At 45.2% G+C, this 10,727-nt stretch overlaps 1 protein-coding gene across 1 annotated transcript; it reads left to right on the top strand.

The window, feature by feature from the left end:
- Positions 1 to 225: 225 nt before the first annotated feature.
- On the top strand, positions 226 to 915 carry LOC125487930 (interferon-inducible GTPase 5-like). Its single transcript, XM_048620583.1, has one exon. It carries the CDS (start codon positions 226 to 228, stop codon positions 913 to 915), a length of 690 nt encoding a protein of 229 aa, XP_048476540.1.
- The last annotated feature ends 9,812 nt before the right edge of the window (positions 916 to 10,727 follow it).

Genomic DNA, 10,727 nt, shown 5'->3' on the forward strand with positions numbered 1-10,727 from the left:
GCTCGAGGGGCTGAATAGCCAGGCTCGAGGGGCTGAATGGCCTACTCCTGTGCCCGTGCTGTTGTGGGAACTTGATTTCTCACATTGTGGCCAGGCTTGCGAGGGGAAAGAAGAGAGCATTTTCGCTGGTTGGGAGGACCTGAAGCGTATGTCTGTCCTTCTTAAATTTTCTCGCTGGCCCTGAACAGTGATTCTGTGACTATTTTCACCCCCCCACAGGAAATGATGATGTTCTTCTACGAAATCTTCATCTCGCTTAAAAACTCCATCTCCTACTACTTCGGCTTGGTGCAAGTGGAGCCCATCCAGTGCTCACCCAGGAGGAAAGTTAGCTTGAAAAAGAGTTTGACATCAACCAGGAAGCAATACATCAATGTCGCCGTGACTGGGTCGGTAAATTCTGGAAAGTCTACCCTGGTGGATGCCATGCGGGGCATCGACGAGGAGGAGGAGGGAGCCGAGCCCAGAGCGGCTGGGGTGAGCTACAAGGGTTTGCCACAATCCTACATCTACCCGGGCAACAGCCGGATCCTCCTGTGGGATCTGCCGGGCATCGAGGCCAGCGAGATCAAGCAGCATGCCTACGTGGAGAAGGTGGACCTGCGCTCCTACGACTTCTTCATCCTCACCTCCAGCGGCCGGATGGACGACGAGCTCCTTTACCTGGCCAAGGAGATCTCCCGCATGGGCAAGAGCTTCCTGTTCGCCCGCACCAAGATCGACATCTACGTGAGCGACACCCAGCAGCAGCACAACTTCAACCAGGGTGACCTGCTGCGGGAAATCCGCAAGCACTTCTGCAAGAAACTGCAGGCCATCGGCATCCATTTCCCGCATGTTTTCCTCCTGTCGGCCCTGGAGCCCGACAAGTTTGACTTCCAGGACTTCATCGAGGCCTTCAACAGCCAGTTCTGATGTCCCCCACCCCTCATCCCCGGGGTGGGGGGTGGAGTGGGAGGAGGGGGTGTGTGGGGCCTCGATGCCAACACCGCAAGCTCCTGACCCATTCGAAAGCTGAGAGTGAGTGGCCCAATGCTTTTCTGTCACCGGTTCCCTCCCCTCCAAGAGGTTGGCGGGTCCGTCAACATTTGTGAGTAATGCACTGGAACACCTAGATCCCTCTGCCCCCCTGGAATACTGCAATCGTTCTCCGTTTAACTAATATATTGCTTTTTTTATTCTTCCTGTATTGTGAGTAACCCCCACTTCCTTCCCACATTATATTCCACTTGGCAGTCCTTTTCCCATTTTACTCAACCTATCTATATCCGCCTTGTGTCTTCATCGCAAAAGTATATTCCTACACACTTTTGCAACTTCTCAAAATTTAGCCACTCCCCTCGTGTAAGACATTGAAATAATTTGTAAAAAGCTGAGAGGCATCAGCTCAAACTCCTGCAAGAATGGGGGCGGCTCGGTGGTTAGCACTGCTGCCTCACAGCGCCAGGGACCCAGGTTCGATTCCAGCCTCGGGCAACTGTCTGTGTGGAGTTTGCACATTCTCCTTGTGTCTGCGTGGGTTTCCTCTGGGTGCTCCGGTTTCCTCCCACAGTCCAAATATGTGCCGATTAGGTGGATTGGCCATGCTAAATTGCTCGTAGTGCCCAGGGATGTGTAGATTATGTGGGTTAGACAATGGAAATTTGGGGAATGGGTCTGGGTGGGATGTTGTTCGGAGGGTCAGTGTGGACTTGTTGGACTGAATGGCCTGTTTCCACACTGTAAGGATTCTATGAATTCATGACCGTGTGTAGATAAGCCACACCGAGCCTTGGACTCTGCTCAGAGAGACAGACAGACAGAGAGAGAAAGAAATAACACAGCGTCGAGCTGGAGGAACACAACAGGCCAGGCAACATCAACTGCTCCTCTGATGCTGCCTGGCCTGCTGTGTTCCTCCAGCTCCACACTGTGTTATCTCTGACTTCAGCATCGGCAGTTCAGAGAGAGAGTGCTGCACTGCAGGCTGTACACCCAGAGTGTCAAAGATCTCACAACCTGAAGGGAGATGTCTTGGGTAGATGTTTATACGGCAGGCAATAGCTGAGTGGTATTAATCCAGAAACTCAGCTAATGTTCATTCAAATCACACCACGGCAGATGGTGGAATTTGAATCCAATAAAAAAAAGAAGCTGGAATTGAGGGTCTAATGATGATCATTATCGGGGAAAAACCCATCTGGTTCGTCAATGTCCTTTCAGGAAGGAACCTGCCATCCTTACCTGGTCTGGGCTACATGTGAATTCAGACCCACGCAATGTGGTTGACTCTTAACTATCCTCTGGGCAAGTAGGGATAGAATAAATGCTGGCCTAGCCAGCGACTCCCTCATCTCGTGAATGAATTAAAAAAGTATTATTCCCGTCCTGTGTCATCGCCACATCGGTGTTTGTGGGAGTTTGCAAATTGTCTGTTTTTTTTTCAACATTGCATTTAAAACTAAGTCCATCATTCTCTATCATGTGCTTTTGTGAGAGAAATACCCAATCTTTCTCCTTTTGTTTACAGCTACATTGCCTCGTGCCTCCTACTCTTTTGGCAAATAGGTTCAGGTACAATTCTTGCTGGACAGAAACAGCCTCCTACTCCAGGAAGAGAATTCCAAACAGCTGGACTCCTCCTTCCCTGTCGCCCAGCTCTAGTTACAGTTGGGCCTTGCTGCCTCGCCTTGCTGTATAAGCCCTTAAGAATCCTGGCCCCCAGTAAAATAAAAATCCTTATCTCTTTATCGCCTGCCTGCCACATTTCCTATGTTACAACAGTGACTACACTTCAAGGAAGCATTACATTGGCTCTGACGTACTTTGAGACATCTGGAGGAAGTGAAAGGCACTAAAGACAAGTATGTTCTACCTTGAATGTGTGCAGAATGGCTTAAGGTAGGGCAGAAATCACCAAAACGCTAAATACAGGTCAAATCCTGGGTATATTACATGACCCGAATATCTTGCAGTTCCCAGGTGTGTAACAAATCTTAGCTCATTACAAATCCGAAGTATTGTGAATCTGGGTATATTACAAACCCACGTATGTGACAATTATTGGGTATATCGCAAAGATATTTCAATTCCTGGGTACACACATATATGCATATGAATTAGGAGCAGAAGCAAATTAGATCTTCAAATCTGCTCCCCCGTCCAATAACGTCATGTTCGATCTGTTTGTGTTTCAAATTCCACATTCTCATCCATCCCCAATAATCTTTGATTCCCCTGCCCAATAAGAATCTATCAACCACTGGCCCCACCTCCACTGCCTGCTGAGACAGAGAGTCCCAAAGTCACACAATCCTCTGAGAGAAAACAAAACCTCCTCATTTCTGTCCTTAAGGAGCTACCTCCTAATTTTCACACAGAGCCCCCATGTTCTGGACTTACCCACAAGGGGAAACATCCTTTCCCCATTCACCTTGACAAAGTGTTCAGCATTGTGTACACTTCAATCAGGTCACCCCTCACTGTTCCAAGCTCCAGTGAAAACAGGCCCAGTCTGTCCAACATTTCCTCATAAGACAACTCATTCATTCCAACTTTGTGAACCTCCTCCAATCTGCCTCCAATGTATTTACATCCTTCCATAAATAAAGAGGCCCGAACTGCACACAGTATTGGAGATGTGGTCTCACCAATGCTCGCTGGAACTGAAGCATAACGCTCTTAACTTTATAAAAGAAGTGCGGATGCTAGAAATAAGAAACAAAAACAGATTTTGCTGGAAAAACTCAACAGGTCTGTTCTGAAGAAGTGTCACTGGACGCAAAATGTTAACTCTGACTTCCCACCACAAATGCTGCCAGACCTGCTGAGTTTTTGCAGCAATTTATGTTCATTTCCTCTTGTAATAAAAGATAGTATTCCGTTAGCTTTCTGAGTCACTTGCTGGCCTGTAGTCTAACCTTTTGTGAGTAATGCACTGGAACACCTAGATCCCTCTGCTCCTTATACTGCAATCGTTCTCCATTTAACTAATACATTTTTTTTAATTTTCACTGTATTGTGAGTAACCTCACTTTCTTCCCACATTGTACTCCACTTGGCAGACCTTTTCCCATTTACTCAACCTATCTATATCCGCCTTATGTCTTCATCACAAAATATATTCCTACATACTTTTGTGTCTTCTCAAAATTTAGCCACTATGACTTTATTCCCCTCGTGTAAGGCATTGAAATAATTTGTAAAAAGCTGAGGCATCAGCTCAAACTCCTGCGAGAATTCACTTATCACATCCTTCCTATCAGAGAAACGCTTTTTTGAGCATACTCTCTGTTTTCTGATGGCCAGCCAATCTTCTATCTTGTTATTGTATTATCCCCTAGATAATGAGCTCCTGATTTGTACATTAACTTTTCAATGAGGCACCTTATCAAATGCCTTCTGGAATTCCAAGTACAGTATGTCTACAGGCTCTTATCCCCCAAAGAACTCCAATAAATTGAATGAACGTGATTTCCGATTCATAAAACATGCTGAATCTTCATGATTACTTCAAGCTTTTCCACGTATCCAGTTGTAATCTTCTAAATGATGGTCAACAACCACTTCCCCTGGAGAGAGATCAAGCAGCCCTTGGTTTCCCTTCTTAAAATGAATGAGGTTTATTTGCCTTGCAGGCTGAGGGAACCTTTCTAGAGTGCAGTAAATTCAGAAAATTGACTCTAAGCTTAACCAGCACATCTACAATGCATTGCCACCCTTTATAAGAGCCTAAGATGAAGACCACAGCTCTATCAGCTGATTATACTTTCACTAAAATCCTCTCTCCTGATTTAAAGCAAATACTGGGATGTTGCTTGTATCCTCTGGGGCGACAACAGAATATTTGTTCACTTCATCTGCCATTTCCTCATTATCTACGAACAACTCTCTCTGGTCTCACTGTCTGTACCTGCCATTCTCCAAACTTCATTCCCCATCTTCTTGCTATTTTGTGCTGTTGCCTTCATGCCACACATTGATTCACTGCTTGATCCTTTCCCCCATTTTTCAGTTTAAAACTCTGTCAGCACACTGAGATATGCAGTTCCCAAGCACTGCTCATGTGCAGACCATCCCAACAGTGCAGCTCTCATTTTCCCCAGTCCTGATGCCAGTGGCCCAAGAACTGGAACCCTATCCCCCCCGCACCAGTTGGTCTCCCGGGGAGTATTGCTGAGCAAAGAGATCTTGGATCGCAGGCTCATAGTTCCTTAAAGGTGGAGCCAAAGGTTGACAGGATAGTGATGAAGGCTTTTGGTATGCTTGCTTTTATTGGTCAGTGCGTTGAGTGTAAGAGTTGGGAAGTCATGTTGCATCTGCACACGACATTGGTTAGATTTTGGAATACTGTGTTCAATTCTGGTCTCCCTGCAATAGAAAGGATGTTGTGAAACTTGAAAGGGTTCACAAAGCATTTATAAAGATGTTGCCAGGGTTGGAGGGTTTGAGCTACAGGGAGAGGCTGAATAGGCTGGGACTATTTTCCCTGGAGTATCGGAGGCTGAGGGCTGACCTTATAGACATTTATAAAATCGTGAGGGGCATGGATAGAGCAAATAGTCCAGGGCTTTTCCCCAGGGTGGGGGAGTCCAAAACTAGAGGGCAAAGGTTTAAGTGAGACGGGAAAGATTTAAAAGGGACCTAAGGGCAACTTTTTCACACAGAGGGTGGTGCGTGTATGGAATGAGCTGCCAGAGGAAGTGGTGGAGGCTGGTACAGTTACAACATTTACAAGGGATCTGGATGGGTACATGAATAGGAAGGATTTAGAGGGATATGGGACAAATGCTGGCAAATGGGACGAGATTAATTTAGGAAATCTGGTCAGTATGGATGATTTGGACCAAAGGATCTGTTTCTGTGCTGTACAGCTCTATGACACTATGACTATTGCTAGTCTTTGAGCTGTGCATTCATTAATCTTTTCTGTCCTCCATCAGTTGGCATGTGGCTCAGGTGGTAATCTGGAGATCATTCCCCTTGAAGCTCTCATCTGAAATTTATAAAACAATGCAGCATAGGAACAGGCCTTTTGTCCCATCAAGCCTGCACTGACTCCTAGTCCTTATTTAGACCCACTACTTATTGCCCATGAGCGGTATCTATCTCCCTGTTCGCCCCTGTTCATGTGTCTATCAAGATACACCTTAAATGTTGCTAACATGCCTGCTTCCACCATCTCCACTGGCAGTGTGTTCCAGGCACCCATCGCCCTCTGTGTGAAACATTTTCCTCAGACTTCTCTACTAAACTTTCCCCCCTCACCTTAAATCTGTGCTTTTTAGTAGTTGACCTTTCCACGCTGGGTAAAAGCCTCTGACTTTCCACTATTCCTCTCATAATTCTATAGACCTCTGTCAGGTCACCCATCAACCTCGGTCTTTCCAGTGAAAACAAGCCGAGTTTATCCAACCTGTCCTCATATCCAAAACCCTCCAGACCAGGCGACATCCCAGTAAACCTTCTCTCCAAAACATCCATGTCCTTTTGGTAGCGTGGCAACCAGAAATGCACACAATATTCCAAATGTGGCCTAACTAAAGTTCTGTACAGCTGTAACATAACTTGCAAACTTTTGTGTTCAATGCCCCCTCTCATCTGAAACCTATGTCCCCTAGTATTTGAAATTTCCACCCTGGGGAAAAAATGACTCTGACTTTCTGGCCTATCCATACCTCTCTTAATGTTATATACTTCTATCAGGTCACCCTTCAGCATCCAACACCCCAGGTTTGTCCAACCTCTCTTGGCTAATACATCCAATCCTGACAATAGCCTGGTAAACTGTTTGTCTTTCTGGTACACCCGGGAAACCTTCCCCCCTCGCCCTTGATGTGTTGCTCATGTCTTTAGTTAAGTCTTTTTTTTAAAGAAAAATATGTATTTTGTCTAATCAACCTGTTCAGAGATGATATCACACACCTCTGGAGCAGGTAGGAATTGAACCTGGGCCTCCTGGCTCAGAGATAGGGATACTGCAACAAGAGACCCCAGTCTTCAGCTCATAAGTGCTGAGATGAAGCTGTTCTAGCTGTAAACACTTACAGAAGGTCAGTTTGACCTGGGATCTCACTGGCATCCAGAAGCTCCCATTTGCTGCAGCCATGACACATCACCTGTCTTACTATCCTTAATGTGTTTTGTTTATTAACTATTTAAGCTCTTTTTTGTCATTTTTTTTTCTTCCTTTTCTATATATTGTACTAACCAGTTCCTATATTATTTTAAATCTGAAGAATAGAATGGACTTTAACCACTTCCCAAATACTCACAAAACAGCTTGTTTCTTACTTAAATCTATGCAAATCCTTCTTCCAAAAATGATATGTTTTTTCTAATTTTGAGCTGTTGAAAGACATGCTTTCACAGAAGTTTCTCACCAAACAATGAACTTATGGTTCTCGTCTGATGTTGCTCTTCGATTTTTTTTTTTGTTCACATTCAGCCCCTTTATGCAGATTTTCATCTCCTGGTCTCCTGAAGGCTGACAAACAGAAGGGAACACCTCCCTGTTTTCCTCACCAGCTCCTCTTATTTACCAAACTCGTAGTAATTTTACTCTACTCCACTGCACTCTAGTTTCAGGGCTGACAACATAACAATTCCTGGGTGAAATAACACCACAGAGGCTGGTACCCTGTCACCAAGTCACCCTTTATTTACACAGGGAGAGTCCTCGACACTGGTCCAGCTCCCTCAGAGCCAGCTCGCAGAGTGAACAGAACCCCTGATGCTCCTGTTTATATCTGTTAGCCAGGGCTCCCTCATTGTACCAGATTAACAGCCCCATTCAGGGAACTGGTATTCTATGATATCCATTGGACTGAGCTCGTTACTATAACTGTACTGTAACTATTGCAAACCCCAATATATTACAGTTTGCAGGTACGTTATAAGCCTCAAATATTTTGCAAACATGAGTAAATTGCAATTGCCAGATGCATGTTTTCCCAATGATATTACAATTCCCTGGTCTGTTTCAAACACAGAATACATTACAAATCTCAAGTATGTCACGAACTTGGCAGTTTAACAAACGTGGTATATTATGATTGTCAGACTAGAGAGATAGTTAGATAGACAGACAGATAAAAAATGTATTTGTTACTTGTGTTGCGAAAATACAGTAAAAGTATATAAGTCACCACAGAAACAGTGCCAATAACAAAAAATTGTGCTGAAAAAAGACAAAGTGAAGACAATTGTCATTTTTTTGTTCATTCCACGCCCTCTTGGTTTCACAAACTGACCACTGTCGAGGACCGGGGACCTATCGAAACTGCCAAGGACCAGGGGCCCATTGAAACTGCCAAGGACTAGGGGCCCATTGAAACCACCAAGGACCAGGGGCTCATTAAAACCGCTAAGGACTGGGGGCCTATCAAAACTGCCAAGGGCCTGGAGCCTGCTGAAACCGCCGAGGACCGGGGACCTATCAAAACTGCCAAGGACCAGGGGCCCATTGAAACCACCAAGGACCAGGGACCTGCTGAAACCGCCGAGGACCGGGGTCCATTGAAACCGCTGAGGACCGGGGGCTCATTGAAACCGCCTAGGACTGTGGGCCCATTGAACCTACTGAGGACCGGGGGCCCATTGAAACTGCTGGGGTCTAGGGGCTCATTGAAACCGCCGAGGACTTGGAGCCTGTTGAAATTGCCGAGGACCGGGGGCCCATTGAAACTGCTTAGGGCCCATTGAAACCGCTGAGGACTAGGCGCCTGTTGAAACTGCCGAGGATCTGTCTGTCTCAGTGAAACTGCCGCACCTTAGCTGCAGAAAGAAGAAAACGTGAATTTGAAACAAAAGGTGAAGTTAGGAAATAATAACAATAAAAAATAAGGATGTGGCCGATCGGTTGAAAGGGAGTGGTTGGGCCAAGACACCAAACACTACCTAATCTGCTGTCTCCTCCATCTTACTGTCTAATTACAAATCCAAGTATAATACATATTCAACATATTACATTTCCCAAGGAGATTATGATGCCTTGGTATGTTATGTATGCAGGATATTACAATTTCTGGGTGTGCTATGAGACCTGAATGTATTACAAATATGTGTATATTACAGTTTCCAGGTCCATCACAAACCCAGTGCTCTTAAAAATCCCAGGCATTTTATAGATCCCAGTTTATAACGATTCCCAGGACTGTTACAAACCCAGTGATATTGCAATTCTTTAGTATATTGCAAACCCAATCTATGACAGTTCACTGATATATTGTGAATCCTGAGTGTGTTACAAGCCCTAGATGTATCATGGTGCCAAGACACATAGAGTTTTACGGTGACCCGTGTTGGTTTTGGATTGGAGAGTGTGCATAACGCAAGGTCCCAGTCTCCAGGCAGAAACCGTGCAATAAGATCTTTCTGCAAGTGCTCAGTTTGGACTTCATATTACAAATAAAAGGATAGGGAGAAATTGGGGAAGAAATTAAGATTTATTAGAATGATACCAGGACTGAGAGGTTATAACTATCAGGAAAGGTTAAACAGACTGGGGCTCTTTTTAGAGTCATATAGCGCAGAAACAGGCCCTTGGGCCCAACTCATCCATGCCGACCAAGTTTCCCAAACTGACCTAGTCCCACTTGTCAGCAATTGGCCCATATCCCTCTAAACTTTTCCTATGCATGTACCTGTCAAGATGCTTTTTAAATGTTGTAATTGTACCAGCCTCCACCACTTCCTCTGGCAGCTCATTCCATACACGCACCACCCTCGGCGTGAGAATGATGCCCCTTAGATCCATTTCCAATCTTTCCCCTCTCACCTTACATCTATGCCCTCTAGTTTTGAACCCCGCCTCCCCCCACCCTTGGAAAAAGACCTTGGCTACTCACATTATCAATACCCCTCATGATTTTATAAACCTCTATAAGGTCACCCCTCAGTTTCCGATGCTCCAGGGGAACCTCTCAAAAAGAGCGCTATGAGGGTGACCTGACTGAGGTTTTTAAATTTCTAAAAGGGGTTCCGATCGGGGAGATATAGAGAAGATGTTTCCATTTGCGCAGTATGAGGAAGGAGGCATTGCTGTAAGGTTGGAAAAGGTGCAGAGGAGATTTACCAGGATGTTGCTTGGAATGGAGGGAAGGTCTTATGAGGAAAGGTTGACGAAGGATGAGAGGTGACTTGATAGAGGAGTACAAAATGATCAGAGGTATAGATAGAGTAGAAAGCCAGAGATTTTTTCCTAGGGTCGAGGTAGCTATTACGAGGGGGCATAGTTTTAAAGTGAGTGGAGGTAGATATAGGGGAGATGTCAGAGGTAGGTTCTTTACTAAGAGAGTGGTAGGGGCGTGGAATGCATTGCCGGAGCAGGTAGTGGAGTCGGCCTCATTAGGCGCATTTAAGCGGCTATTAGATAGGCATATGGATGATAGTATAACGTAGGGGTGGAGGTTAGATAGACCTTACGATTAGGGTAAAAGTTTGGCACAACATTGTGGGCCGAAGGGCCTGTACTGTGCTGTACTGTTCTATGTTCTGTGTTCTATAGGCAGCAACAATAACCATCGCAAATTCAGGAGAAAAGGTAAAGTGTATTGCTCAGCTGAGAAAGCAGTAATTTTCTTACTCAGCCCAGCAGCAGCATCTTGTGGTGGGCAGAGATGTGACTGAAGTGAAAAGGAGAATATAAAATAGCCACTCCTAACTAGAAGGATCTTCAACATTGTTTCTCCTGCAGCCCTGCAAGGGGATCATTGATGGATTTTGTAAATTCAGACACTTGCTGTAAT

The sequence above is a fragment of the Rhincodon typus genome, chromosome 47 (assembly GCF_021869965.1).
Source record: "Rhincodon typus isolate 14 chromosome 47, sRhiTyp1.1, whole genome shotgun sequence".
NCBI lineage: Eukaryota > Metazoa > Chordata > Chondrichthyes > Orectolobiformes > Rhincodontidae > Rhincodon > Rhincodon typus.

Bases quoted from the DNA above. Each gene is read 5' to 3' on its own strand.
- LOC125487930 (XM_048620583.1), top strand. From the start codon at position 226: ATGATGTTCTTCTACGAAATCTTCATCTCGCTTAAAAACTCCATCTCC.